The sequence below is a fragment of the Siphateles boraxobius genome, unplaced genomic scaffold, assembly GCF_051911475.1.
Source record: "Siphateles boraxobius isolate OS27281-9 unplaced genomic scaffold, OSU_SipBor_1 52, whole genome shotgun sequence".
NCBI classification, from domain to species: domain Eukaryota; kingdom Metazoa; phylum Chordata; class Actinopteri; order Cypriniformes; family Leuciscidae; genus Siphateles; species Siphateles boraxobius.
This window is the reverse complement of record NW_027509164.1, coordinates 1748993-1776663: the sequence shown is the minus strand read 5'-3', so window position 1 is coordinate 1776663 and position 27671 is coordinate 1748993. Positions and strand designations below refer to the sequence as shown.

Genomic DNA, 27671 nt, shown 5'->3' with positions numbered 1-27671 from the left:
TGAGTGTGAGAGTTTGTGAGTGTGTGCGTTTGTGAGTGTGTGCGTCTGTGAGTGTGAGAGTTTGTGAGTGTGTGCGTTTGTGAGTGTGTGCGTTTGTGAGTGTGTGCGTCTGTGAGTTTGAGAGTTTGTGAATGTGTGCGTCTGTGAGTGTGAGAGTTTGAGTGTGTGCGTTTGTGAGTGTGTGCGTCTGTGAGTGTGAGAGTTTGTGAGTGTGTGCGTTTGTGAGTGTGTGCGTTTGTGCGTCTGTGAGTTTGAGAGTTTGTGAATGTGTGCGTCTGTGAGTGTGAGAGTTTGAGTGTGTGCGTTTGTGAGTGTGTGCGTCTGTGAGTGTGAGAGTTTGTGAGTGTGTGCGTTTGTGAGTGTGTGCGTTTGTGAGTGTGTGCGTTTGTGAGTGTGAGAGTTTGTGAGTGTGTGCGTCTGTGAGCGTGAGAGTTTGTGAGTGTGTGGATCTGTGAGTATGAGAGTTTGTGAGTGTGTGCGTCTGTGAGTGTGAGAGTCTGTGAGTGTGAGAATTTGTGCGTCTGTGAGTTTGAGAGTTTGTGAATGTGTGCGTCTGTGAGTGTGAGACTATGTGAGTGTGTGCGTCTGTGAGTGTGTGCGTCTGTGAGTGTGAGACTTTGTGAGTGTGTGCGTTTGTGAGTGTGTGCGTTTGTGAGTGTGTGCGTTTGTGAGTGTGTGCGTCTGTGAGTGTGTGCGTCTGTGAGTGTGAGAGTTTGTGAGTGTGTGCGTTTGTGAGTGTGTGCGTCTGTGAGTGTGAGAGTTTGAGAGTTTGTGAATGTGTGCGTCTGTGAGTGTGAGAGTTTGAGTGTGTGTGCGTTTGTGAGTGTGTGCGTCTGTGAGTGTGAGAGTTTGTGAGTGTGTGCGTCTGTGAGCGTGAGAGTTTGTGAGTGTGTGCGTCTGTGAGTATGAGAGTTTGTGAGTGTGTGCGTCTGTGAGTGTGAGAGTCTGTGAGTGTGAGAGTTTGTGCGTCTGTGAGTTTGAGAGTTTGTGAATGTGTGCGTCTGTGAGTGTGAGACTATGTGAGTGTGTGCGTCTGTGAGTGTGTGCGTCTGTGAGTGTGAGACTTTGTGAGTGTGAGAGTTTGTGAGTGTGTGCGTCTGTGAGTGTGAGAGTTTGTGAGTGTGTGCGTTTGTGAGTGTGTGCGTTTGTGAGTGTGTGCGTTTGTGAGTGTGTGCGTCTGTGAGTGTGTGCGTCTGTGAGTGTGAGAGTTTGTGAGTGTGTGCGTTTGTGAGTGTGTGCGTCTGTGAGTGTGAGAGTTTGTGAGTGTGTGCGTTTGTGAGTGTGTGCGTCTGTGAGTGTGAGAGTTTGTGAGTGTGTGCGTTTGTGAGTGTGTGCGTTTGTGAGTGTGTGCGTCTGTGAGTTTGAGAGTTTGTGAATGTGTGCGTCTGTGAGTGTGAGAGTTTGAGTGTGTGCGTTTGTGAGTGTGTGCGTCTGTGAGTGTGAGAGTTTGTGAGTGTGTGCGTTTGTGAGTGTGTGCGTTTGTGCGTCTGTGAGTTTGAGAGTTTGTGAATGTGTGCGTCTGTGAGTGTGAGAGTTTGAGTGTGTGCGTTTGTGAGTGTGTGCGTCTGTGAGTGTGAGAGTTTGTGAGTGTGTGCGTTTGTGAGTGTGTGCGTTTGTGAGTGTGTGCGTTTGTGAGTGTGAGAGTTTGTGAGTGTGTGCGTCTGTGAGCGTGAGAGTTTGTGAGTGTGTGCGTCTGTGAGTATGAGAGTTTGTGAGTGTGTGCGTCTGTGAGTGTGAGAGTCTGTGAGTGTGAGAATTTGTGCGTCTGTGAGTTTGAGAGTTTGTGAATGTGTGCGTCTGTGAGTGTGAGACTATGTGAGTGTGTGCGTCTGTGAGTGTGTGCGTCTGTGAGTGTGAGACTTTGTGAGTGTGTGCGTTTGTGAGTGTGTGCGTTTGTGAGTGTGTGCGTTTGTGAGTGTGTGCGTCTGTGAGTGTGTGCGTCTGTGAGTGTGAGAGTGTGTGAGTGTGTGCGTTTGTGAGTGTGTGCGTCTGTGAGTGTGAGAGTTTGAGAGTTTGTGAATGTGTGCGTCTGTGAGTGTGAGAGTTTGAGTGTGTGTGCGTTTGTGAGTGTGTGCGTCTGTGAGTGTGAGAGTTTGTGAGTGTGTGCGTCTGTGAGCGTGAGAGTTTGTGAGTGTGTGCGTCTGTGAGTATGAGAGTTTGTGAGTGTGTGCGTCTCTGAGTGTGAGAGTCTGTGAGTGTGAGAGTTTGTGCGTCTGTGAGTTTGAGAGTTTGTGAATGTGTGCGTCTGTGAGTGTGAGACTATGTGAGTGTGTGCGTCTGTGAGTGTGTGCGTCTGTGAGGGTGAGACTTTGTGAGTGTGTGCGTTTGTGAGTGTGTGCGTCTGTGAGTGTGAGAGTTTGTGAGTGTGTGCGTTTGTGAGTGTGTGCGTCTGTGAGTGTGAGAGTTTGTGAGTGTGTGCGTTTGTGAGTGTGTGCGTCTGTGAGTGTGAGAGTTTGTGAGTGTGTGCGTTTGTGAGTGTGTGCGTCTGTGAGTGTGAGACTTTGTGAGTGTGAGAGTTTGTGAGTGTGTGCGTCTGTGAGTGTGAGAGTTTGTGAGTGTGTGCGTCTGTGAGTGTGAGAGTTTGTGAGTGTGTGCGTTTGTGAGTGTGTGCGTTTGTGAGTGTGTGCGTTTGTGAGTGTGTGCGTCTGTGAGTGTGAGAGTTTGTGAGTGTGTGCGTTTGTGAGTGTGTGCGTCTGTGAGTGTGAGAGTTTGTGAGTTTGAGAGTTTGTGAATGTGTGCGTTTGTGAGTGTGTGCGCCTGTGAGTGTGAGAGTTTGAGTGTGTGCGTTTGTGAGTGTGTGCGTCTGTGAGTGTGAGAGTTTGTGAGTGTGTGCGTTTGTGAGTGTGTGCGTTTGTGAGTGTGTGCGTTTGTGAGTGTGTGCGTCTGTGAGTGTGAGAGTTTGTGAGTGTGTGCGTCTGTGAGTGTGAGAGTTTGAGAGTTTGTGAATGTGTGCGTCTGTGAGTGTGAGAGTTTGAGTGTGTGTGCGTTTGTGAGTGTGTGCGTCTGTGAGTGTGAGAGTTTGTGAGTGTGTGCGTCTGTGAGCGTGAGAGTTTGTGAGTGTGTGCGTCTGTGAGTATGAGAGTTTGTGAGTGTGTGCGTCTCTGAGTGTGAGAGTCTGTGAGTGTGAGAGTTTGTGCGTCTGTGAGTTTGAGAGTTTGTGAATGTGTGCGTCTGTGAGTGTGAGACTATGTGAGTGTGTGCGTCTGTGAGTGTGTGCGTTTGTGAGTGTGTGCGTTTGTGAGTGTGTGCGTCTGTGAGTGTGAGAGTTTGAGTGTGTGCGTTTGTGAGTGTGTGCGTCTGTGAGTGTGAGAGTTTGTGAGTGTGTGCGTTTGTGAGTGTGTGCGTTTGTGAGTGTGTGCGTCTGTGAGTGTGAGAGTTTGTGAGTGTGTGCGTTTGTGAGTGTGTGCGTTTGTGAGTGTGTGCGTTTGTGAGTGTGTGCGTCTGTGAGTGTGAGAGTTTGTGAGTGTGTGCGTTTGTGAGTGTGTGCGTTTGTGAGTGTGAGAGTTTGTGAGTGTGTGCGTTTGTGAGTGTGTGCGTCTGTGAGTGTGAGAGTTTGTGAGTGTGTGCGTTTGTGAGTGTGTGCGTCTGTGAGCGTGAGAGTTTGTGAGTGTGTGCGTCTGTGAGTGTGAGAGTTTGTGAGTGTGAGAGTTTGTGAGTGTGTGCGTTTTTGAGTGTGTGCGTCTGTGAGTGTGAGAGTTTGTGAGTGTGAGAGTTTGTGAGTGTGTGCGTCTGTGAGTGTGTGCGTCTGTGAGTGTGAGAGTTTGTGAGTGTGTGCGTCTGTGAGCGTGAGAGTTTGTGAGTGTGTGCGTCTGTGAGTGTGAGAGTTTGTGAGTGTGAGAGTTTGTGAGTGTGTGCGTTTGTGAGTGTGTGCGTCTGTGAGTGTGAGAGTTTGTGAGTGTGTGCGTCTGTGAGTGTGAGAGTTTGTGAGTGTGAGAGTTTGTGAGTGTGTGCGTCTGTGAGTGTGAGAGTTTGTGAGTGTGAGAGTTTGTGAGAGTGTGTGTCTGTGAGTGTGAGAGTTTGTGAGTGTGTGCGTCTGTGAGTGTGTGCGTCTGTGAGTGAGAGTTTGTGAGTGTGAGAGTTTGTGTGTGCGTTTGTGAGTGTGTGCGTCTGAAAGTGTGTGCGTCTGTGAGTGTGAGAGTTTGTGAATGTGAGTGTGTGCGTCTGTGAGTGTGTGCGTCTGTGAGTGTGAGAGTTTGTGAATGTGTGCGCCTGTGAGTGTGAGAGTTTGTGAATGTGAGTGTGTGCGTCTGTGAGTGTGTGCGTCTGTGAGTGTGAGAGTTTGTGAATGTGTGCGTCTGTGAGTGTGTGCGTTTGTGAGTGTGTGCGTCTGTGAGTGTGTGCGTCTGTGAGTGTGAGAGTTTGTGAATGTGAGTGTGTGCGTCTGTGAGTGTGTGCGTCTGTGAGTGTGAGAGTTTGTGAATGTGTGCGTCTGTGAGTGTGTGCGTTTGTGAGTGTGTGCGTCTGTGAGTGTGTGCGTCTGTGAGTGTGAGAGTTTGTGAGTGTGAGAGTTTGTGAGTGTGAGAGTTTGTGAGTGTGCGTTTGTGAGTGTGTGCATCTGTGAGTGTGAGAGTTTGTGAGTGTGAGAGTTTGTGAGTGTGCGTTTGTGAGTGTGTGCGTCTGTGAGTGTGAGAGTTTGTGAGTGTGTGCGTTTGTGAGCGTGAGAGTTTGTGAGTGTGTGCGTCTGTGAGTGTGAGAGTTTGTGAGTGTGAGTGTGTGCGTCTGTGAGTGTGAGAGTTTGTGAGTGTGAGAGTTTGTGAGTGTGTGCGTTTGTGAGTGTGTGCGTCTGTGAGTGTGTGCGTCTGTGAGCGTGAGAGTTTGTGAGTGTGTGCGTCTGTGAGTGTGAGAGTTTGTGAGTGTGAGTGTGTGCGTCTGTGAGTGTGAGAGTTTGTGAGTGTGAGAGTTTGTGAGTGTGTGCGTCTGTGAGTGTGAGAGTTTGTGAGTGTGTGCGTTTGTGAGTGTGTGCGTTTGTGAGTGTGTGCGTTTGTGAGTGTGAGAGTTTGTGAGTGTGAGAGTTTGTGAGTGTGTGCGTCTGTGAGTGTGAGAGTTTGTGAGTGTGTGCGTCTGTGAGTGTGTGCGTCTGTGAGTGTGAGACTTTGTGAGTGTGAGAGTTTGTGAGTGTGTGCGTCTGCGAGTGTGTGCGTCTGTGAGTGTGAGAGTTTGTGAGTGTGAGAGTTTGTGAGTGTGTGCGTTTGTGAGTGTGTGCGTCTGTGAGTGTGAGAGTTTGTGAGTGTGTGCGTTTGTGAGTGTGTGCGTCTGTGAGTGTGAGAGTTTGTGAGTGTGTGCGTCTGTGAGTGTGAGAGTTTGTGAGTGTAAGAGTTTGTGAGTGTGTGTGTCTGTGAGTGTGAGAGTTTGTGAGTGTGTGCGTTTGTGAGTGTGTGCGTCTGTGAGTGTGAGAGTTTGTGAGTGTGAGTGTGAGAGTTTGTGTGTGCGATTGTGAGTGTGTGCGTTTGTGAGTGTGTGCGTTTGTGAGTGTGTGCGTTTGTGAGTGCGTGCGTCTGTGAGTGTGAGAGTCTGTGAGTGTGAGAGTTTGTGAGTGTGTGCGTCTGTGAGTGTGAGAGTTTGTGAGTGTGTGCGTCTGTGAGTGTGAGAGTCTGTGAGTGTGAGAGTTTGTGAGTGTGTGCGTCTGTGAGTTTGAGAGTTTGTGAATGTGTGCGTCTGTGAGTGTGAGACTTTGTGAGTGTGTGCGTCTGTGAGTGTGTGCGTCTGTGAGTGTGTGCGTCTGTGAGTGTGACTTTGTGAGTGTGAGAGTTTGTGAGTGTGTGCGTCTGTGAGTGTGAGAGTTTGTGAGTGTGAGAGTTTGTGAGTGTGTGCATCGTTGAGTGTGAGAGTTTGTGAGTGTGCGTTTGTGAGTGTGTGCATCTGTGAGTGTGAGAGTTTGTGAGTGTGCGTTTGTGAGTGTGTGCGTCTGTGAGTGTGAGAGTTTGTGAGTGTGTGCCTCTGTGAGCGTGAGAGTTTGTGAGTGTGTGCGTCTGTGAGTGTGAGAGTTTGTGAGTGTGAGTGTGTGCGTCTGTGAGTGTGAGAGTTTGTGAGTGTGAGAGTTTATGAGTGTGTGCGTTTGTGAGCGTGTGCGTCTGTGAGTGTGTGCGTCTGTGAGCGTGAGAGTTTGTGAGTGTGTGCGTCTGTGAGTGTGAGAGTTTGTGAGTGTGAGTGTGTGCGTCTGTGAGTGTGAGAGTTTGTGAGTGTGAGAGTTTGTGAGTGTGTGCGTTTGTGAGTGTGTGCGTCTGTGAGTGTGAGTTTGTGAGTGTGAGAGTTTGTGAGTGTGTGCGTCTGTGAGTGTGAGAGTCTGTGAGTGTGAGAGTTTGCGAATGTGTGCGTCTGTGAGTGTGAGAGTTTGTGAGTGTGTGCGTTCTGTGAGTGTGAGAGTTTGTGAATGTGTGCGTCTGTGAGTGTGAGACTTTGTGAGTGTGAGAGTTTGTGAGTGTGTGCGTCTGTGAGTGTGTGCGTCTGTGAGTGTGAGAGTTTGTGAGTGTGTGCGTTTGTGAGTGTGTGGGTTTGTGAGTGTGTGCGTCTGTGAGCGTGAGAGTTTGTGAGTGTGTGCGTCTGTGAGTGTGAGAGTTTGTGAGTGTGAGAGTTTGTGAGTGTGTGCGTTTGTGAGTGTGTGCGTCTGTGAGTGTGAGAGTTTGTGAGTGTGTGCGTCTGTGAGCGTGACAGTTTGTGAGTGTGTGCGTCTGTGAGTATGAGAGTTTGTGAGTGTGTGCGTCTGTGAGTGTGAGAGTCTGTGAGTGTGAGAATTTGTGCGTCTGTGAGTTTGAGAGTTTGTGAATGTGTGCGTCTGTGAGTGTGAGACTATGTGAGTGTGTGCGTCTGTGAGTGTGTGCGTCTGTGAGTGTGAGACTTAGTGAGTGTGTGCGTTTGTGAGTGTGTGCGTTTGTGAGTGTGTGCGTTTGTGAGTGTGTGCGTCTGTGAGTGTGTGCGTCTGTGAGTGTGAGAGTTTGTGAGTGTGTGCGTTTGTGAGTGTGTGCGTCTGTGAGTGTGAGAGTTTGTGAGTGTGTGCGTTTGTGAGTGTGTGCGTCTGTGAGTGTGAGAGTTTGTGAGTGTGTGCGTTTGTGAGTGTGTGCGTTTGTGAGTGTGTGCGTCTGTGAGTTTGAGAGTTTGTGAATGTGTGCGTCTGTGAGTGTGAGAGTTTGAGTGTGTGCGTTTGTGAGTGTGTGCGTCTGTGAGTGTGAGAGTTTGTGAGTGTGTGCGTTTGTGAGTGTGTGCGTTTGTGCGTCTGTGAGTTTGAGAGTTTGTGAATGTGTGCGTCTGTGAGTGTGAGAGTTTGAGTGTGTGCGTTTGTGAGTGTGTGCGTCTGTGAGTGTGAGAGTTTGTGAGTGTGTGCGTTTGTGAGTGTGTGCGTTTGTGAGTGTGTGCGTTTGTGAGTGTGAGAGTTTGTGAGTGTGTGCGTCTGTGAGCGTGAGAGTTTGTGAGTGTGTGCGTCTGTGAGTATGAGAGTTTGTGAGTGTGTGCGTCTGTGAGTGTGAGAGTCTGTGAGTGTGAGAATTTGTGCGTCTGTGAGTTTGAGAGTTTGTGAATGTGTGCGTCTGTGAGTGTGAGACTATGTGAGTGTGTGCGTCTGTGAGTGTGTGCGTCTGTGAGTGTGAGACTTTGTGAGTGTGTGCGTTTGTGAGTGTGTGCGTTTGTGAGTGTGTGCGTTTGTGAGTGTGTGCGTCTGTGAGTGTGTGCGTCTGTGAGTGTGAGAGTTTGTGAGTGTGTGCGTTTGTGAGTGTGTGCGTCTGTGAGTGTGAGAGTTTGAGAGTTTGTGAATGTGTGCGTCTGTGAGTGTGAGAGTTTGAGTGTGTGCGTTTGTGAGTGTGTGCGTCTGTGAGCGTGAGAGTTTGTGAGTGTGTGCGTCTGTGAGTGTGAGAGTTTGTGAGTGTGAGAGTTTGTGAGTGTGTGCGTTTGTGAGTGTGTGCGTCTGTGAGTGTGAGAGTTTGTGAGTGTGAGAGTTTGTGAGTGTGTGCGTCTGTGAGTGTGTGCGTCTGTGAGTGTGAGAGTTTGTGAGTGTGTGCGTCTGTGAGCGTGAGAGTTTGTGAGTGTGTGCGTCTGTGAGTGTGAGAGTTTGTGAGTGTGAGAGTTTGTGAGTGTGTGCGTCTGTGAGTGTGTGCGTCTGTGAGTGTGAGAGTTTGTGAGTGTGAGAGTTTGTGAGAGTGTGTGTCTGTGAGTGTGAGAGTTTGTGAGTGTGCGTCTGTGAGTGTGTGCGTCTGTGAGTGAGAGTTTGTGAGTGTGAGAGTTTGTGTGTGCGTTTGTGAGTGTGTGCGTCTGTGAGTGTGTGCGTCTGTGAGTGTGAGAGTTTGTGAATGTGAGTGTGTGCGTCTGTGAGTGTGTGCGTCTGTGAGTGTGAGAGTTTGTGAATGTGTGCGTCTGTGAGTGTGTGCGTTTGTGAGTGTGTGCGTCTGTGAGTGTGTGCGTCTGTGAGTGTGAGAGTTTGTGAATGTGAGTGTGTGCGTCTGTGAGTGTGAGAGTTTGTGAATGTGTGTGTCTGTGAGTGTGAGAGTTTGTGAATGTGAGTGTGTGCGTCTGTGAGTGTGTGCTTCTGTGAGTGTGAGAGTTTGTGAATGTGTGCGTCTGTGAGTGTGTGCGTTTGTGAGTGTGTGCGTCTGTGAGTGTGTGCGTCTGTGAGTGTGAGAGTTTGTGAATGTGAGTGTGTGCGTCTGTGAGTGTGAGAGTTTGTGAATGTGTGTGTCTGTGAGTGTGAGAGTTTGTGAATGTGTGTGTCTGTGAGTGTGAGAGTTTGTGAATGTGTGCGTCTGTGAGTGAGAGGAAGACCATCACACCAGAGTTGTCATCACTGGGTACATCTCTCTCTCTCTCTCTCTCTCTCTCTCTGAGTTGTGTTAGATGTGTGTTGATTGTGTGTGTGTGTTTCGTCAGGCTCTGGCACTGAGGAAGAAGAAGGTGAGGAGAATGAAGAGGAAGAGTCCAGCAGCCAGAGTGAGGGCGAGTCAGGATCAGAGTCTGAGGGGCCAGAACACAGCGGAGGTTCACACACACACACACACACACACACACACACACACACACACACACACACACACACACACACACACACCGCGGGGGAATGGCGGCATATTCTGGTTTAGTACCAACTGTATGCAGAAATAACAGTGGGACACATGGGGGTGTGCGATATCACAGTATTTGATCGTCTCCACGATCTGCTTCTGAAGAAATGTCGCAGTATCGCGTTATTGCGCTCATTCTATTGCAGGAATTCTTGAGGAAATTCAGGAAGAAACGGATGAGGTTTTGGGAATGGAATGCACGGCTCTATTCGCTATGGTACTACACAACATAGACCCGTCCTGGGGTAAGATCGATAACAAGAACAAAGTGGAACTAACATTGCTTGGAAAACACATAAAGCTCTGAAACATAAAGTGACAGTAAAATGATAAGTGTCAAACCTTGATGACGAATGAGCAAAGTGTAAAACACGGGGGACTGATAATGAATGTTAGCAGTGATTAGATGTTCATGTCATAGTAACAGCAACAAATGCTTTGTATGTCATGGTAACATTCACCTTACGTGTACACGCCTATTACAGAAAGGCCAAACGTGATTAATCCGCTCTCTTCACAGCCATTTCCCCAGAACATGTGCCTGATGCAAAATACTACTTGACAACAGAGAACATGGCGGATCATCCCTGGTTTGCAGAAGATTTGGACAGAGAATGAAGAAGAGAGAAGCCAAAAAAGTAAGAACAAGACATTTTTTCTTTTGTCTCTTTTTGATTTTTTTGTTTTGATTTTTTGTTTTTTGTTCAATTCAGGTCTTTAAATCAAAAAGACATTATTTGAGATAGAACAGACTCGGACCTAGTCACCCTGAACAATATAATCTAAATAAACTTGAAATCGCTATGGCTTTATGAAAGTGCTCAGACTTGTGGGTGACTGACAACTGCGAGTCTGGAGAAACAAGCATTTATTTATTCATTCTCAGTGTTGAGAAATGTAGCATTAAGAATGTGTAATGTTCTTGTGCTAAAAATAACTAAAGTACCTAATTATGTTACATATTCATTCAGTATGAAAACTAGCGTGTTAATTACTTCTGGATTTAAAAGTACCGTTGTCTCAGTGCTGCGCGAGCTCTCTCACAGACGCGACACAGAGAGAAGACGGGCTACTGTACGTCTAAAGTTTGTTCTTGCTTGTGTTTTTCTGTCAAAATATCAGAAAGCATCATATCTAGTAGCCTATATAATGAGGGGTTTTGTTTACCGTATTTTAACGATTTTTAAAAATGGAGAATACAAAACCCCTCATTATATAGGCCTACTTCATATTCTTTCTTGAATAAGTGATTAGTTTTGCTACTATTGGTCCTATCTATTCATTGTCAACAGTTTTCTATATATGTTTGTATTGGCTAACGTTTATTCCGCTAACGCGTGTCCTGTTTATAATGTGCAAGACAGCACAAATATAAAACCTTTCTCTGTGGGATTTAGTATCATATTTGGATATTGGAATAATAAATTAAGTGGCCTATTTTAAATGAATCACATGTACACACAATGTTCTTATGTTTTTTTATTTATTGTCTTCTATGAGTTTCTTAATTTTAGACTTGACCAGCACACATTACGCAAATCAATATTAATCATGAATAAAAATAGTTTTGAGCTGTATTGAAACTTTAAACTTTCACTTTATTATAATGTAGTGTACATTATAATGTAACCCATTCAGTGCGGTGCAAGTGAACTTTTTGATTTGGGTCAAATTCAAAAAACGTTATAAGTATAAACTAGAATAATGAAGATAGGCGTGTGTTTGTGTATATCTTGCATTCTCAAAACTGTGAGAATATATGAGCCCACCCAAACCCCGTGTCCCGTCCCACTGATGCTACTCAGAAAAAATGTCAAGGTTGGCCGGTCTGCAGAGTAATAAATAACTAAAATTGTTTAATAGATGAAATTACTGTCACACAACAGCCAGTTCTTCAGTCGAGCAGTTTTAAGGACTATTACTATTTTAAACAATATTTAATTGTCTATAGTAGTGAGATACAGGTTACAAACGCAGTCTATAGACACAGTAGTGAGATACAGTTCACAAACACAGTCTATAGACACAGTAGTGAGATACAGTTTACAAACACAGTCTATAGACACAGTAGTGAGATACAGGTTACAAACGTAGTCTATAGACACAGTAGTGAGATACAGGTTACAAACGCAGTCTATAGACACAGTAGTGAGATACAGGTTACAAACGCAGTCTATAGACACAGTAGTGAGATACAGTTTACAAACGCAGTCTATAGACACAGTAGTGAGATACAGGTTACAAACGCAGTCTATAGACACAGTAGTGAGATACAGGTTACAAACGTAGTCTATAGACACAGTAGTGAGATACAGGTTACAAACGCAGTCTATAGACACAGTAGTGAGATACAGTTTACAAACGCAGTCTATAGACACAGTAGTGAGATACAGGTTACAAAAGCAGTCTATAGACAGTAGTGAGATACAGTTTACAAATGCAGTCTATAGACACAGTAGTGAGATACAGTTTACAAACGCAGTCTATAGACACAGTAGTGAGATACAGGTTACAAACGCAGTCTATAGACACAGTAGTGAGATACAGGTTACAAACGTAGTCTATAGACACAGTAGTGAGATACAGGTTACAAACGCAGTCTATAGACACAGTAGTGAGATACAGTTTACAAACGCAGTCTATAGACACAGTAGTGAGATACAGGTTACAAAAGCAGTCTATAGACAGTAGTGAGATACAGTTTACAAATGCAGTCTATAGACACAGTAGTGAGATACAGGTTACAAACACAGTCTATAGACAGTAGTGAGATACAGTTTACAAACGCAGTCTATAGACACAGTAGTGAGATACAGTTTACAAACGCAGTCTATAGACACAGTAGTGAGATACAGTTTACAAACGCAGTCTATAGACACAGTAGTGAGATACAGGTTACAAACGCAGTCTATAGACACAGTAGTGAGATACAGGTTACAAACGCAGTCTATAGACACAGTAGTGAGATACAGGTTACAAACGCAGTCTATAGACACAGTAGTGAGATACAGGTTACAAACGCAGTCTATAGACACAGTAGTGAGATACAGTTCACAAACGCAGTCTATAGACACAGTAGTGAGATACAGGTTACAAACGCAGTCTATAGACACAGTAGTGAGATACAGTTCACAAACACAGTCTATAGACACAGTAGTGAGATACAGTTTACAAACACAGTCTATAGACACAGTAGTGAGATACAGGTTACAAACGTAGTCTATAGACACAGTAGTGAGATACAGGTTACAAACGCAGTCTATAGACACAGTAGTGAGATACAGGTTACAAACGCAGTCTATAGACACAGTAGTGAGATACAGTTTACAAACGCAGTCTATAGACACAGTAGTGAGATACAGGTTACAAACGCAGTCTATAGACACAGTAGTGAGATACAGGTTACAAACGTAGTCTATAGACACAGTAGTGAGATACAGGTTACAAACGCAGTCTATAGACACAGTAGTGAGATACAGTTTACAAACGCAGTCTATAGACACAGTAGTGAGATACAGGTTACAAAAGCAGTCTATAGACAGTAGTGAGATACAGTTTACAAATGCAGTCTATAGACACAGTAGTGAGATACAGTTTACAAACGCAGTCTATAGACACAGTAGTGAGATACAGGTTACAAACGCAGTCTATAGACACAGTAGTGAGATACAGGTTACAAACGTAGTCTATAGACACAGTAGTGAGATACAGGTTACAAACGCAGTCTATAGACACAGTAGTGAGATACAGTTTACAAACGCAGTCTATAGACACAGTAGTGAGATACAGGTTACAAAAGCAGTCTATAGACAGTAGTGAGATACAGTTTACAAATGCAGTCTATAGACACAGTAGTGAGATACAGGTTACAAACACAGTCTATAGACAGTAGTGAGATACAGTTTACAAACGCAGTCTATAGACACAGTAGTGAGATACAGTTTACAAACGCAGTCTATAGACACAGTAGTGAGATACAGTTTACAAACGCAGTCTATAGACACAGTAGTGAGATACAGGTTACAAACGCAGTCTATAGACACAGTAGTGAGATACAGGTTACAAACGCAGTCTATAGACACAGTAGTGAGATACAGGTTACAAACGCAGTCTATAGACACAGTAGTGAGATACAGGTTACAAACGCAGTCTATAGACACAGTAGTGAGATACAGTTCACAAACGCAGTCTATAGACACAGTAGTGAGATACAGGTTACAAACGCAGTCTATAGACACAGTAGTGAGATACAGGTTACAAACGCAGTCTATAGACACAGTAGTGAGATACAGGTTACAAACGCAGTCTATAGACACAGTAGTGAGATACAGATTACAAACGCAGTCTATAGACAGTAGTGAGATACAGGTTACAAACACAGTCTATAGACACAGTAGTGAGATAGAGGTTACAAACACAGTCTATAGACACAGTAGTGAGATACAGGTTACAAACGCAGTCTATAGACACAGTAGTGAGATACAGTTTACAAACGCAGTCTATAGACACAGTAGTGAGATACAGGTTACAAACGCAGTCTATAGACAGTAGTGAGATACAGTTTACAAACGCAGTCTATAGACACAGTAGTGAGATACAGGTTACAAACGCAGTCTATAGACACAGTAGGCAGTCTATAGACACAGTAGTGAGATACAGGTTACAAACGCAGTCTATAGACACAGTAGTGAGATACAGTTTACAAACGCAGTCTATAGACACAGTAGTGAGATACAGGTTACAAACGCAGTCTATAGACACAGTAGTGAGATACAGGTTACAAACGCAGTCTATAGACACAGTAGTGAGATACAGGTTACAAACGCAGTCTATAGACACAGTAGTGAGATACAGGTTACAAACGCAGTCTATAGACACAGTAGTGAGATACAGTTCACAAACGCACTCTATAGACACAGTAGTGAGATACAGGTTACAAACGCAGTCTATAGACACAGTAGTGAGATACAGGTTACAAACGCAGTCTATAGACACAGTAGTGAGATACAGGTTACAAACGCAGTCTATAGACACAGTAGTGAGATACAGATTACAAACGCAGTCTATAGACAGTAGTGAGATACAGGTTACAAACACAGTCTATAGACACAGTAGTGAGATAGAGGTTACAAACACAGTCTATAGACACAGTAGTGAGATACAGGTTACAAACGCAGTCTATAGACACAGTAGTGAGATACAGTTTACAAACGCAGTCTATAGACACAGTAGTGAGATACAGGTTACAAACGCAGTCTATAGACAGTAGTGAGATACAGTTTACAAACGCAGTCTATAGACACAGTAGTGAGATACAGGTTACAAACACAGTCTATAGACAGTAGTGAGATACAGTTTACAAACGCAGTCTATAGACACAGTAGTGAGATACAGTTTACAAACGCAGTCTATAGACACAGTAGTGAGATACAGTTTACAAACGCAGTCTATAGACACAGTAGTGAGATACAGGTTACAAACGCAGTCTATAGACACAGTAGTGAGATACAGGTTACAAACGCAGTCTATAGACACAGTAGTGAGATACAGGTTACAAACGCAGTCTATAGACACAGTAGTGAGATACAGGTTACAAACGCAGTCTATAGACACAGTAGTGAGATACAGTTCACAAACGCAGTCTATAGACACAGTAGTGAGATACAGGTTACAAACGCAGTCTATAGACACAGTAGTGAGATACAGGTTACAAACGCAGTCTATAGACACAGTAGTGAGATACAGGTTACAAACTCAGTCTATAGACACAGTAGTGAGATACAGATTACAAACGCAGTCTATAGACAGTAGTGAGATACAGGTTACAAACACAGTCTATAGACACAGTAGTGAGATAGAGGTTACAAACACAGTCTATAGACACAGTAGTGAGATACAGGTTACAAACGCAGTCTATAGACACAGTAGTGAGATACAGTTTACAAACGCAGTCTATAGACACAGTAGTGAGATACAGGTTACAAACGCAGTCTATAGACAGTAGTGAGATACAGTTTACAAACGCAGTCTATAGACACAGTAGTGAGATACAGGTTACAAACACAGTCTATAGACAGTAGTGAGATACAGTTTACAAACGCAGTCTATAGACACAGTAGTGAGATACAGTTTACAAACGCAGTCTATAGACACAGTAGTGAGATACAGGTTACAAACGCAGTCTATAGACACAGTAGTGAGATACAGGTTACAAACGCAGTCTATAGACACAGTAGTGAGATACAGTTTACAAACGCAGTCTATAGACACAGTAGTGAGATACAGGTTACAAACGCAGTCTATAGACACAGTAGGCAGTCTATAGACACAGTAGTGAGATACAGGTTACAAACGCAGTCTATAGACACAGTAGTGAGATACAGGTTACAAACGCAGTCTATAGACACAGTAGTGAGATACAGGTTACAAACGCAGTCTATAGACACAGTAGTGAGATACAGTTCACAAACGCAGTCTATAGACACAGTAGTGAGATAGAGGTTACAAATGCAGTCTATAGACACAGTAGTGAGATACAGGTTACAAACGCAGTCTATAGACACAGTAGTGAGATACAGGTTACAAACGCAGTCTATAGACACAGTAGTGAGATACAGGTTACAAACGCAGTCTATAGACACAGTAGTGAGATACAGGTTACAAACGCAGTCTATAGACACAGTAGTGAGATACAGTTTACAAACGCAGTCTATAGACACAGTAGTGAGATACAGGTTACAAACACAGTCTATAGACACAGTAGTGAGATACATGTTACAAACACAGTCTATAGACACAGTAGTGAGATACAGGTTACAAACGCAGTCTATAGACACAGTAGTGAGATACAGTTTACAAACGCAGTCTATAGACACAGTAGTGAGATACAGGTTACAAACACAGTCTATAGACACAGTAGTGAGATACAGGTTACAAACACAGTCTATAGACACAGTAGTGAGATACAGGTTACAAACGCAGTCTATAGACACAGTAGTGAGATACAGGTTACAAACACATTCTATAGACACAGTAGTGAGATACAGGTTACAAACACAGTCTATAGACACAGTAGTGAGATACAGGTTACAAACACAGTCTATAGACGCAGTAGTGAGATACAGGTTACAAACGCAGTCTCGAGATTCTCCGTCAATAGGCAACATGGAGCCATTGTTGGATTACGCTCAGCCCAGCAGTAACCCAACAGATGCTGTTTGAGGACATTAATACAAGCCAAAACTCACATGTGTGCAGAAATAACAGTCGCACATGATTACTGGGGGACTTCTCACTCAACTCAAGCTTGCTAACAGTATGAATGAGAACGTAAGAATGCAGATTTGTCATTTTAACTGAAATTAGGACTGGTATTGCTTAAGACATTGTCGGTCAGTGTTTCTGTAAAAAAAAGAAGAAGAAAAAAGAATAACTCTGATAGGATATAATACTACTACGAATTCTGCTACTAATTAGAATATAAACCGCACTAAGGATTGATGAGCTGCCGGGTTCGTGAATATTAATCACTGCATTCGCTCAAACTGATTTGCTGAAATCAAAACGATGAGATTGCCGTTTGCGCATTAGTTTCTTGCTCATAAAGGCTGAATAGTTGAAATGAACTACATTATTTTTACAGGACAGTAAAAATAATATCATTCCCATGTAGCACATCAATGGACTACTTGCACAACTACTTCCGCGTTCTAGTTAGTGTATATCGGGAGTTCAGAGCACCTCCACACATGCAGATTATTATCAGTTTAATTGCTGCCATTGATTAAAACAGTGAATAATGATCTCTGTATTCATTATCTTGAGCCTGCTGAAATGTTCCTACAAATATATTTTCTTTCCAACTGTGCATTCTGAATTCTGGTGTTTATCCAGTCTTTTAAAATGGGGTGCCGAGGTGCCTGTAACCATGTTAAACAGGCTAGGCTATTTAATCAATAACGCACACAGCGTAGAGGAGAATGACACTCAACTACTTGGAATATTATAGCATTTTGGGCATAAACATGTAAATAGTGAAAAGATTGACATTGAAAAATGACACAGAATGGTTAAAATATTTAATCCCAATAAACAAATATTGGTGGTTCGCACTGATGTTATTCCTCTGTTCTCACACACTTCAGCGTCGCGGTCGCTAGTTTAGACGAACACTGACATCTCATTGATCACAGTACATTGAAAGTAAACATAACCAGAAATAAGTGAGGTGTACTATATCATTCAAATATTATAAAGTTGTTGTTGTAATTTGTGTCCAGGTGCAGGTCCACCATCTGATCTGGATACGGCCGGGATCCGGCTGACTTCAGTAACAGGGAAGGGACTGCTTGACACTTCAGGACTGCTGTGTCGTCATGTCCAGGCGCAAGACCTTCATCAGATCTGGATTCGGCCTGGATCCGACTCGCTGCTCTGCTGAGTTGGTTTGCGTCTGTAGCTTCTAGGGATGGGAATCGAGAACCGGTTCTTCTTCAGAACCAGTGCCCAGTGAACCAATTCCTTGGAACCGTTAGTATGCCTGCTTAACGATTACGCTTATCGGTTCCGCGTTGCAAATGTGTCATGACGTGACGCGCTGCCTTGTTTTGGTTCAGAACGCAGCAAACATGGCATCGAGGCAGAAGCGCTCTAAAGTTTGGTTATATTTTACGCGAAAAGACAACAATATGAGGCGCCGTCTAGGGCTTAAATCAAATTTCATTCACGCACACATATATGAAACACTTGCATATACGTATACTAGTCAAACATACATGTACACTGCTGAATGCTCAAACAAATACATTTGAAATGCACAACGACACACCCTAAAGTCGCTCACGCACATACACGCAAACTCTACACACACGAGATGCGAGATACGAGATACCGGTACTCACTCATATGAGACGCGCGCGCGCACACACAATATCTCCACGCACATACTCATATGAGACGCGAGCACACACACACACACTCAAACTCGCGCATATACTCAATTAGAGTATGACGGCGCCTCATAACAATACGGTCACTTGCAACACTTGTAAAATTTCCAATTCGTCAAAGGGGTGGGGGGGGTGGGGGGGGGGGTTCACGAACAGGTGAACACGCGCACGCACACATCACTTTTGAAGTAAAATTGAAAATTGAGGAGGCAGTGCATGTAATGCGAGATATTGAATTGAACTGAATCGATGACATGATAATCGTAATCGAACCGAGCAGTGAGACCAGTGTAGGTTCACACCCCTAATACTCTGTGCTGTGTCAGCTAGTTAATAATAATTAACAAACAAATAAATTATAAGTTCAATAAGTTAATACAAACAGACAAATTTGTACTTATTCCCTCACCCAATGAGAATCGATAAGAGAATCGATAAGGAATCGAATCGTTAAGCAATATCGATAATGGAATCAGAATCGTTAAATTCTTATCAATTCCCATCCCTAGTAGCTTTGTATATCTTTCCGTTTTGAATCATTATTTACTATCATTCTCTGTTGTTTATATTGCTAAAATATAACTTACTCAACATCACATATTAACCCGACATCACTAGCTTCAATCTAAATCGTTACTAGTACAACACGCTAGTAATTCGCTAGCCTGTTGACGTGCCATCCGTGCGCTCTTTATTTGTTTATTTATTTATTTATTTATTTCGCTCATGCCTTTGTGGTGGAAAATTTAAACTGAATATTAAGAAAACCATGTTTTAATATTTGACCTTGTTTAACCTGCTAAATCTCTAAAAACCATGTCCTAAGACTTTCTGTATTTTACATGAATGTGTGTGTGTCGAACCCCTGACTGTGTGTATAAATAACAAATATGGGAAATGAAACTAGACAGATGACTAAGTTAGAACTTGTGATCAATGAAGTAATCGTCAAAACATATTCTTCTCTACCCAGTAACAGAAGAGACTGTAAATGAATAACCAATCAAATTAATGTCATTATGCCATACCTCCCTATTGTATAAAAACTGTTGTTTCCGTGTTTTCGGTGGGATTCTCAATGGAAATTGTCTGAGATCCTCCGGCCTTCTTTATTCTTGGGAGATTCTCTGAGAAATGCTCGAGAACTCCTGGCCGTAATAAAGAGCATTCAAGGGACATCTACTGAAGTCTGTCTGTCATTTAAGCTGCGCAGCAAAGGAGTTGTTAGGTAAAGGAAAAACTCGAAGCTAAGACGTCGATTGGGGACGTAAGAGAGCTTGAGTAGAGTAGTTTAGCAAACTCGAAGCTAAGATGTCGACTGTAGACGCAAGAGAGCTTGAGTAGAGTAGTTTAGCAAACTCGAAGCTAAGATGTCGACTGTAGACGCAAGAGAGCTTGAGTAGGGTAGGATTAGAAGAAAAACTCAGCGGTTGTCGATTGTAGACGCAGGGAGCTGGAGTATTACAGAGTGAGCATTTTAGGGAAAGCGGATAGTCAGATTATAGGTTAGCATTAGGAAAAAGGAAAATTCCATCACACCTTTTACAAATCCATCAAAGCTGTGGTAAGTAGAATCAGTCAACAAACACGGTAAGTCATGTCTTCTCCTCTTATTGTCACTTGCACTTCATGTAACATGTATAGTATAGCCTTCTCCGTCTGCATAGGATTTACATGTGATAAATGCAGGGAGATAGTCAGGCTGACGGAGAAGATTTCAGAACTAGATACACGCATCCAAACTTAATTGAGGATTGTAAGAGTGCAAGGGCTTTAGATACTGCTTTGGATGCGATTAGCTTAGAGAACACTGTACATTGTTCGGTTCCGGCTGAAGTAGAGCCAGTGGAGCAGGGCAATTGGGTGACGGTGAGCCGCTGTAGTTGCGGGACAAAACACCGCTCTTCCGTTCCGATTACAACATCAAACAGATTCTCCCCTCTCAGTGAAACACCCACTGAGAATCCTGTTGAAAGTGCCCTAGTTATTTGCGATTCTATTACACGGAACGTGAAAATAGAGACACCAGCCACCATAGTCACATGTTTGTCGGGAGCCAGAGCGCTTGACATTAAAGCAAATTTAAAAGTGCTGACTAATGCTAATCGTAAATTCTCTAAGATTATTATTCACGTCGGCACTGATGATGTTCGACTTCGTCAGTCGGAGATCACTAAAATTAATATTAAAGAGGTGTTTGAACTCGCAAGTACGATGTCAGGCTCTGTAATTTGCTCTGGCCCCCTTCCTGTTCGCAGGAGTGATGAGATGGTTAGCAGATTGTCATCACTCAATGTCTGGCTGTCTAAGTGGTGTCCGCAAAATAATATAGAATTCATAGACAATTGGAAAAGTTTTTGGGGCAGACCTGACCTGTTGAAAAGAGATGGTATTCATCCCTCCTGGGATGGTGCTGCTCTTCTCTCTAGAAATATGGCACATAGTCTTAGAGATAAAACATGACAATCAGGGGCTCAGGTCAGGAAGCAGACAAACTGGCTAAACCGACCGTCTGCCAGCTGTCTCACGTCACCAAGGTCAGATAAATCCCATCACATAGAGCCCCTTTCACCAAGATATCATCATATAGAGACTGTGTCTGTTCCCCGAATTAGGAAATACAAAAAACTTTCAAACCCATCTAAGGTTAAAAATTTAATTGATGTTCAACAAATAAAAAACAGATTTAATACAAATGAACAAATGATAAAGCTTGGGTTGCTGAATATCCGATCCCTTACTTCAAAAACACTTATTGTTAATGATATGATTACAGACTATAACCTAGATGTGCTGTGTTTGACAGAAACCAAACAATAACATTACTTTAAATGAGTCCACCCCCCAAGATTACGGTTATAAACATGAACCTCGTCTGAAAGGCAAAGGGGGAGGTGTTGCTGTAATTTATAGTAATACTTTCAAAATTAGTCTAGTTTCAAATATAATTCTTTAGAAGTGTTGGTGCTTCATGTAAAAATATATAATGTAAATGATAAATCCCGTTTGAGATTTGTGCTGGCTACTGTATACAGGCCACCAGAGCACCATACAGACTTTATCAAATAATTTGCTGACTTTCTATCAGAGTTAGTACTGGCTGGAGATAAAGTCCTAATTGTTGGTGATTTTAATATACATGTAGATAATGAAAAAGATGCATTGAGATTGGCATTTAAAGACATTCTTAACTCTATTGGAGTTAGACAAAACGTGTCGGGACCTACTCATTGTCGTAATCATACTCCAGATTTAATATTATCACATGGAATAGATGTTGATGCTGTTGAAATTCTGCAGCAGAGCGATGACATCTCAGATCATTATCTAGTCTCGTGTAAACTTCATTTAGCCAAGGCTGCAAAGCCTTGTTACAAATATGTTAGACCTATCACTTCTGCCACTAAAGATTGCTTTATCAATAATATTCCTAATCAGTTTCATCATCTCAGCATCCCAGATAGCTTAGAAGAACTCGATATTGCGACAGAAACTTTTAACTCTCTCCTTTCCAGCACTTTAGACACAGTTGCTCCGTTGCGCTTAAAGAAGATTAAAGAAAATAGTCCAACGCCGTGGTACAATGAGCACACTCAGGCCCTTAAGAGAGCAGCCAGAAAAATGGAGCGAAACTGGAAGAAAACTAAACTAGAGATATTTCGGATTTCATGGAAGGAGAGCTCGATTGCTTACTGAGAGGCTTTAAAAGCTGCTAGATCTGCTTATTTTTCAACCCTATTAGAAGAAAATAAACATAATCCTAGGTATTTATTCGAAACAGTGACTAAATAAAGAAAATAAAGCTTCAAGCCCAGAAATTTTCAAGCGGCACAGCAGTAATGACTTTATGAACTTCTTTACTTACAAGATTGATAATATCAGGGAGAAAATTATAATTATGCAACCGTCTACTACAGTATCGCATCAGACAGTGCAGTGTAGTCTCCCTGAGGAAAAATTCGATTCATCCATTGCTACAGGAGAGGAAAAATTTTCTAAACTCGTTAAATCATCTAAATCGATAACATGTATGCTAGACCCTATACCGACTAAACTATTGAAAGAGATGCTTCCAGAGGTCATAGATCCTCTTCTTAATATCATTAATTCATTTTTGTCATTAGGATACATACCAAAAACTTTTAAGCTGGCTATGATTAAACCGCTTGTTAAAGAAACGCAACTTGATCCTACAGATTTAGTCAATTACAGGCCGATCTCGAATCAACCTTTTCTGTCAAAGATAAAAGAAAAGGCAGTTTTTTCACAACTATGTTCCTTTTTAATGCTTAGTGCTGCATTTGACACTATCAACCACAACATTCTTTTAAATAGACTAGAACATTATGTTGGCGTTAGTGGAATTGCACTAGCATGGTTTAAATCATACTTATCTGGCTGTTATCAGTTTGTAGCAGTAAATGAAGAGATGTCTTATCGGTCACAAGTTCAGTATGGTGTACCACAAGGCTCAGGTCTAGGACCGTTGATGTTCACTCTGTACATGCTACCATTAGGAGATATTATTAGGAAGCATGGCATTAGTTTTCACTGTTATGCCGACGATACTCAGCTCTATATTTCTTCAAGCCCTGACAATACTTACCAATTCACCAAATTAACGGAATGCATAGCTGATATAAAAAATTTGATGACTAGTATTTTCCTACTACTAAATTCTGAAAAAACAGAGATTCTAATTATTGGACAAAAAACTTCCTCACGTAATAACATAGAATACAGTCCAACACTTGATGGCTGCTCTGTCAAGTCCTCGTCGTTGGTTAGGAACCTGGGTGTGCTCTTAACGCATGGCTTAACGCATTGCTTAACTATTGCGATCTCAAAATTCTGGCCAGTTGATAATACCTAGAATATCTAAATCGACTGCTGGTGGTAGATCCTTTTCCTATTTAGCACCAAAAATTTGGAACAGTCTTCCTAACATTGTCTGGGAAGCAGACACAGTCTGTCAGTTCAAATCTAGACTAAAAACACATCTCTTTGGCTTAACATACACATAACACACTATAGACTTTTATAATTCAATGTTAGGCTGCATAGTTTAGATCAGCCGGAACCGGGAACACTCCCCATATTTCCTGATGTACTCGTTACATCATAAGAAGGATGGCGTCTACGCTAATACTAGTCTCTCTGTTTTTCTGAGGTTTGCCGCAGTCCGCCGGATCCAGGCCGTATCCAGATCTGATGAAGGACCTTCGCCTGGAGACGACGACAACGCAGTCCTGAAGTGTCAACCAGTCCCTTCCCTGTTACTGAGGTCAGCCGGATCCCGGCCGTATCCAGATCAGATGGTGGACCTGCACCTGGACCCATCCATGACGCATCCTTCATCAGCCCTGTGAAGGCCTCATCGACACGACAGCCATCGGCACTGATCCTCAACAATCTCGTCTCTATACCGGCGGGATGACTCCGACTTCCAACCAGATGAACTGCATAATATAATGTTCTGATCCAATCTGAACTCTGACCTGTAATGCTGCCTGGATCATAAACAGACACTGTTCACTCGTTGGCCAGAGGAGGACTGGCCCCCTGACTGAGCCTGGGTTCTCCCAAGGTTTTTTTCTCCATCCTTTCACTGATGGAGTTTTGGTTCCTTGCCACTGTCGCCTTGGCTTTTGGCTTGCTTAGTTGGGGACATTTAATATTCGACAATATTATTGATCCGCCTCACTTAAGATGGACGATGATGCAGTTTTCTTCTAGAAATAAACTTTGTTGTATTATTTTCACGTTATCACTGTGAAGCTGCATTGATACAATCTGTATTGTAATTAAAGCTGCAAGCAGCCTTACGGGGCCAAGCCCTTATGGTTGTTTGGCTTGTTTGGATACATGATTTATTAAGTTGGCTTGTGAGTTACTGAACTTACTGAAATACTATTTAAACTTCTTCTTTTTCTTCTTAACATAAAATGGCTGACTCTAACTCCAAACTCGGCTCAGACACTCAGACTGTTCTGACTCGAGTTGCTATATCTTTTCTAACTAATTTGACTTTCAGATTTCTTAAAAATTAATATTAAAAACCTTAAAAATCCCATAGACTTTCATTGCAGAATGTTCAAATTGAGCCAAGGCTACGGTGGCCCAGTAGTGCACAAAAACTCAAATCGAAACTGACTGAAGCCCTAGACTCAATTAAACTACCATTCAATAATAATAATAATAATACATTTTATTTGTAATGCGCCTTTCTCAGTCTCAAAGCGCTACAACATGAACAAAACAAAATAATCAAACAGGAAAATAAAAATATATATATAAAAGGATCAAAATACATAAAAATAATACAATTATAAATTAAAAGCTTTACCAAAAAGATGTGTTTTAAGAAGTTTCTTAAAACAACCCACAGAGACAGCATCCCTAATAGATGTGGGTAGTGTGTTCCATAACTTGGGTGCGTTATAGAAAATTTCAGTTTTGGAGCAGTTTAGTTTTAGAAAGTTGAGTTTCATCCACGCTTTAATTTCCAACTAGGCATGTGCCGGTATCAAATTTTCATGCTGCGGTTAATTGATTGAGATTTTATCACGGTATACGGTATTATCACGATATTTTAATTGCTCAAGAGAAACAGATGGATTGTGGGTATCTAAAAAAAAAAAACTTGCATTACAATGTTTAATTGTGATTTTCAAAACATATGGTAACTAAACAGAATTTTATCAAGTTTAGTGACAACATGTTACAATGTTTACATGGTACAATGACTGGTAGGCTACTGTTTGTATTATTCAATTAAATTCTTGAATTTGATTTCAATCTTAATTCAATATTGACTCATTTGGATAAATATTAGGTAGGCTACAGTCTGCATGTAAATTTTTCTCAAGAAAAAAATATATTTCACATAATGCTGTAAACATACAGAGAGAAATTAAATATAATGCGGTTTTCATTATAATAACAATTATGTAATGACAAGTAAACATATAATAAATGTAATACAGTGCACATATTTAGCTAAATACTCCTCGCTATTTTTTCTAGTCAACTAACGTGCTGCTCATTAAATGGCTTTCCTGAGGTAAATGTAAATGTTTATAAATGTAAATGTGTAAATGTTCTGTGACATAACTGTTCTCCTGCAGTTTTAGTGACCTCTTTCCGTGTTTGAAAAACACTGATTGATCGATATTATGTATGAGGCATTTACCTTTCGGTAAGCTGTACTGTATCTTTAAATAAAAAGTAACAGATGATCGGTTTACTTGAACTGAGGCGCAGTGATCTGTCACAATGTACAGAACCTAAGAGCTGATTTTTATTTATTTTTTTCATATCAAAAGTAACCTGCGCTGTCTAGTCTGTCGGTGTCAGTGTCCTCTTTGCTCCGCGATTTTTCTCTGCGTGAGAGCGTGTGAAAAGTGTCAATTGCGTAAAGCGCCTTTCAGACAGGACGCGGAATGCGCGGCGCTGGTCACTGGGTTCAAGGTTGCCCTTCAGATACAACGCGATTTGCTATTTTGCAAATAAAAAGTTGAACTATTTTGAACTTTGAACCAGGTGTGCTTTGGTCGACGCAGCAACAAAACGTCCCCGCGTGTGTTCTGCGTCCTGTCTGAAAGGCGCTTGAGTCTCAAGCTGAATGCGTGAGAGTTGGCAGCCCTGCGGAGGATAAATCGTCGGCAGCGTTCCTCCTTCCGCCATGCTTCTACTCCATGTGAGGATTGTTTACATTAGACAAGAGTGCACACTGCGCCGCATGCACACAGTGCTTATACATGTGGGGATTGTTTACATCAGTGTGCGCACGTGTTTATTGTTTAAGCGGTATTTTGAAGTGCCCGCGATAACAATATTGTGCATATTCATTACCGCGATTTATCGCATTACCGAATACCGGCATATGTCTATTTCCAACAGACAGTCAGAAAGTTTAGAAGAGGCAGAATTAAGATCGGGCTGAGAGCTGATATAAATCTGCGTGTCATCCGCATAACAGTGATAGCTCAGGCCATACTTCTGAATGATCTGCCCAAGAGGCAACATATAAACACTAAATAAAACAGGACCCAAAACTGACCCCTGAGGGACACCCTGACTCAGGGGCACAGTCTGAGATCTGTTAGAACCCAGGCAGACAAATTGGGAACGATCTGAGAGGTAGGATTTAAACCAGTTTAACACAGTGCCAGACAGACCTATCCACGTATGCAATCTGTCCAATAATATGCTGTGGGATATGGTATCGAATGCAGCATTAAGGTCTAACAAAACCAGAATGCCCCAAGCCCCAGAGTCGGCTATAACGAGGAGGTCGTTCAGGACCCTGACTAGAGCAGTCTCTGTACTGTGTCCTGATCTAAACCCGGATTGAAAAGTTTCTAATAGGCTATTAGTACAGAGATGAGTATGGAGTTGGCCAACAACCACACGCTCAAGCACTTTTGCCATGAAAGGTAAATTGGAGATGAGTCGATAATTTGACATATCGGTGATATCTCTCCCAGGCTTTTTAAGAACTGGCGTAACTGCAACCATTTTTAGAGCAGAAGAGACATTCCCTGTATTGAGTGAAGCATTTACAATAGCAGTGATGTGGGGCACAATGACAGGCAGACAGTTTTTCAGAATAGTTGTAGGTAGGGGATCAAGTATGCAAGTTGTAGAATTCATTGACAAAACAAGTTTAGAAATGAAATCAAAATCAACAGAACCAAAACTTGAAAAAGCATGACCAGAAAGATTAGGAGAATGCACCTCAACAAACTCAGAAGCATCCTCACAGGCAATGGCGTTATAAATATTCTCAATCTTAGATGAAAAGTAGTTGAGAAATGCATTACAGTGCTCGTTGGTAGAACAGTTAAAGCCACTGGGAGATTTTATTAGATTGTTGACTGTTCTAAAGAGAACTCTGGGATTCGAGATGTTACTGCTAATGATAGTAGAATAATATGCTACTTTTGCAGCTTTGAGAGCATTATAATACTCAATCTGATGCTGATCAAACATTGATCTATGAACTGTTAGGCCAGATTTTTTATATTTTCGTTCCAACTGCCTGCCTATCACCTTCAATTTGCGCAACTCAGATGTATACCAAGGGGATGATCTTTTAAAAGAAACAACACGTTTTTTCAAAGGGGCAAACTCCTACAGAATAGATGTGAAAGCAGCATTATACTGATCAATAGAGGCCGCAACTGGTAAATCACCCATAGTATGACTAAGCAGATCAAGATCCATCTCACTGATTTTCCTAAAACAAATAACACGTTCTTTCACTGTCTGCAAAGAAGAAGGAGTTAAATTGAACGTGAGGAGCTTGTGATCACTTATACATACCTCAGTACACTCAAGTTGTTCAATAAGTAGGCCTACTCCTGAAGTGCAGATCAGATCTAATATATGACCGTGTTTGTGTGTCGAAAAGTTAACATGCTGTGTGAAGTTAAAACATTCTAGTGTATCCATGAAACCCATAGCATTATTGCAAGCCATATTGTCAACATGAATATTAAAATCACCAGTTAAAAGAGTAACTGGACAGAGTGCACTGGCAAGTGTCAAACAGTAAATTCAGAAAAAAAGTCAGAGTTAAGCTTGGGAGGACGATAGATGTTTAACACAATAACTGATGAGAGACCAGTCAGCTTAAAGGCCAAGCATTCAAATGATGAAAAGCACGGCAATGAAACCT

General features: G+C 42.4%; 1 protein-coding gene and 1 long non-coding RNA gene across 2 annotated transcripts in view; one reads left to right on the top strand and one right to left on the bottom strand.

Moving 5' to 3' along the window:
- LOC143713576 (uncharacterized) overlaps window positions 1-27671 on the bottom strand; it is a 380928-nt gene that overhangs the window by 156773 nt on the left and 196484 nt on the right. The gene's annotated exons all lie outside the window — the stretch shown is intronic.
- Window positions 19535-23851, top strand: LOC143713570 (uncharacterized). Its single transcript, XM_077204879.1, has one exon. It carries the CDS (start codon window positions 19673-19675, stop codon window positions 20450-20452), a length of 780 nt encoding a protein of 259 aa, XP_077060994.1. The 5' UTR covers window positions 19535-19672; the 3' UTR covers window positions 20453-23851.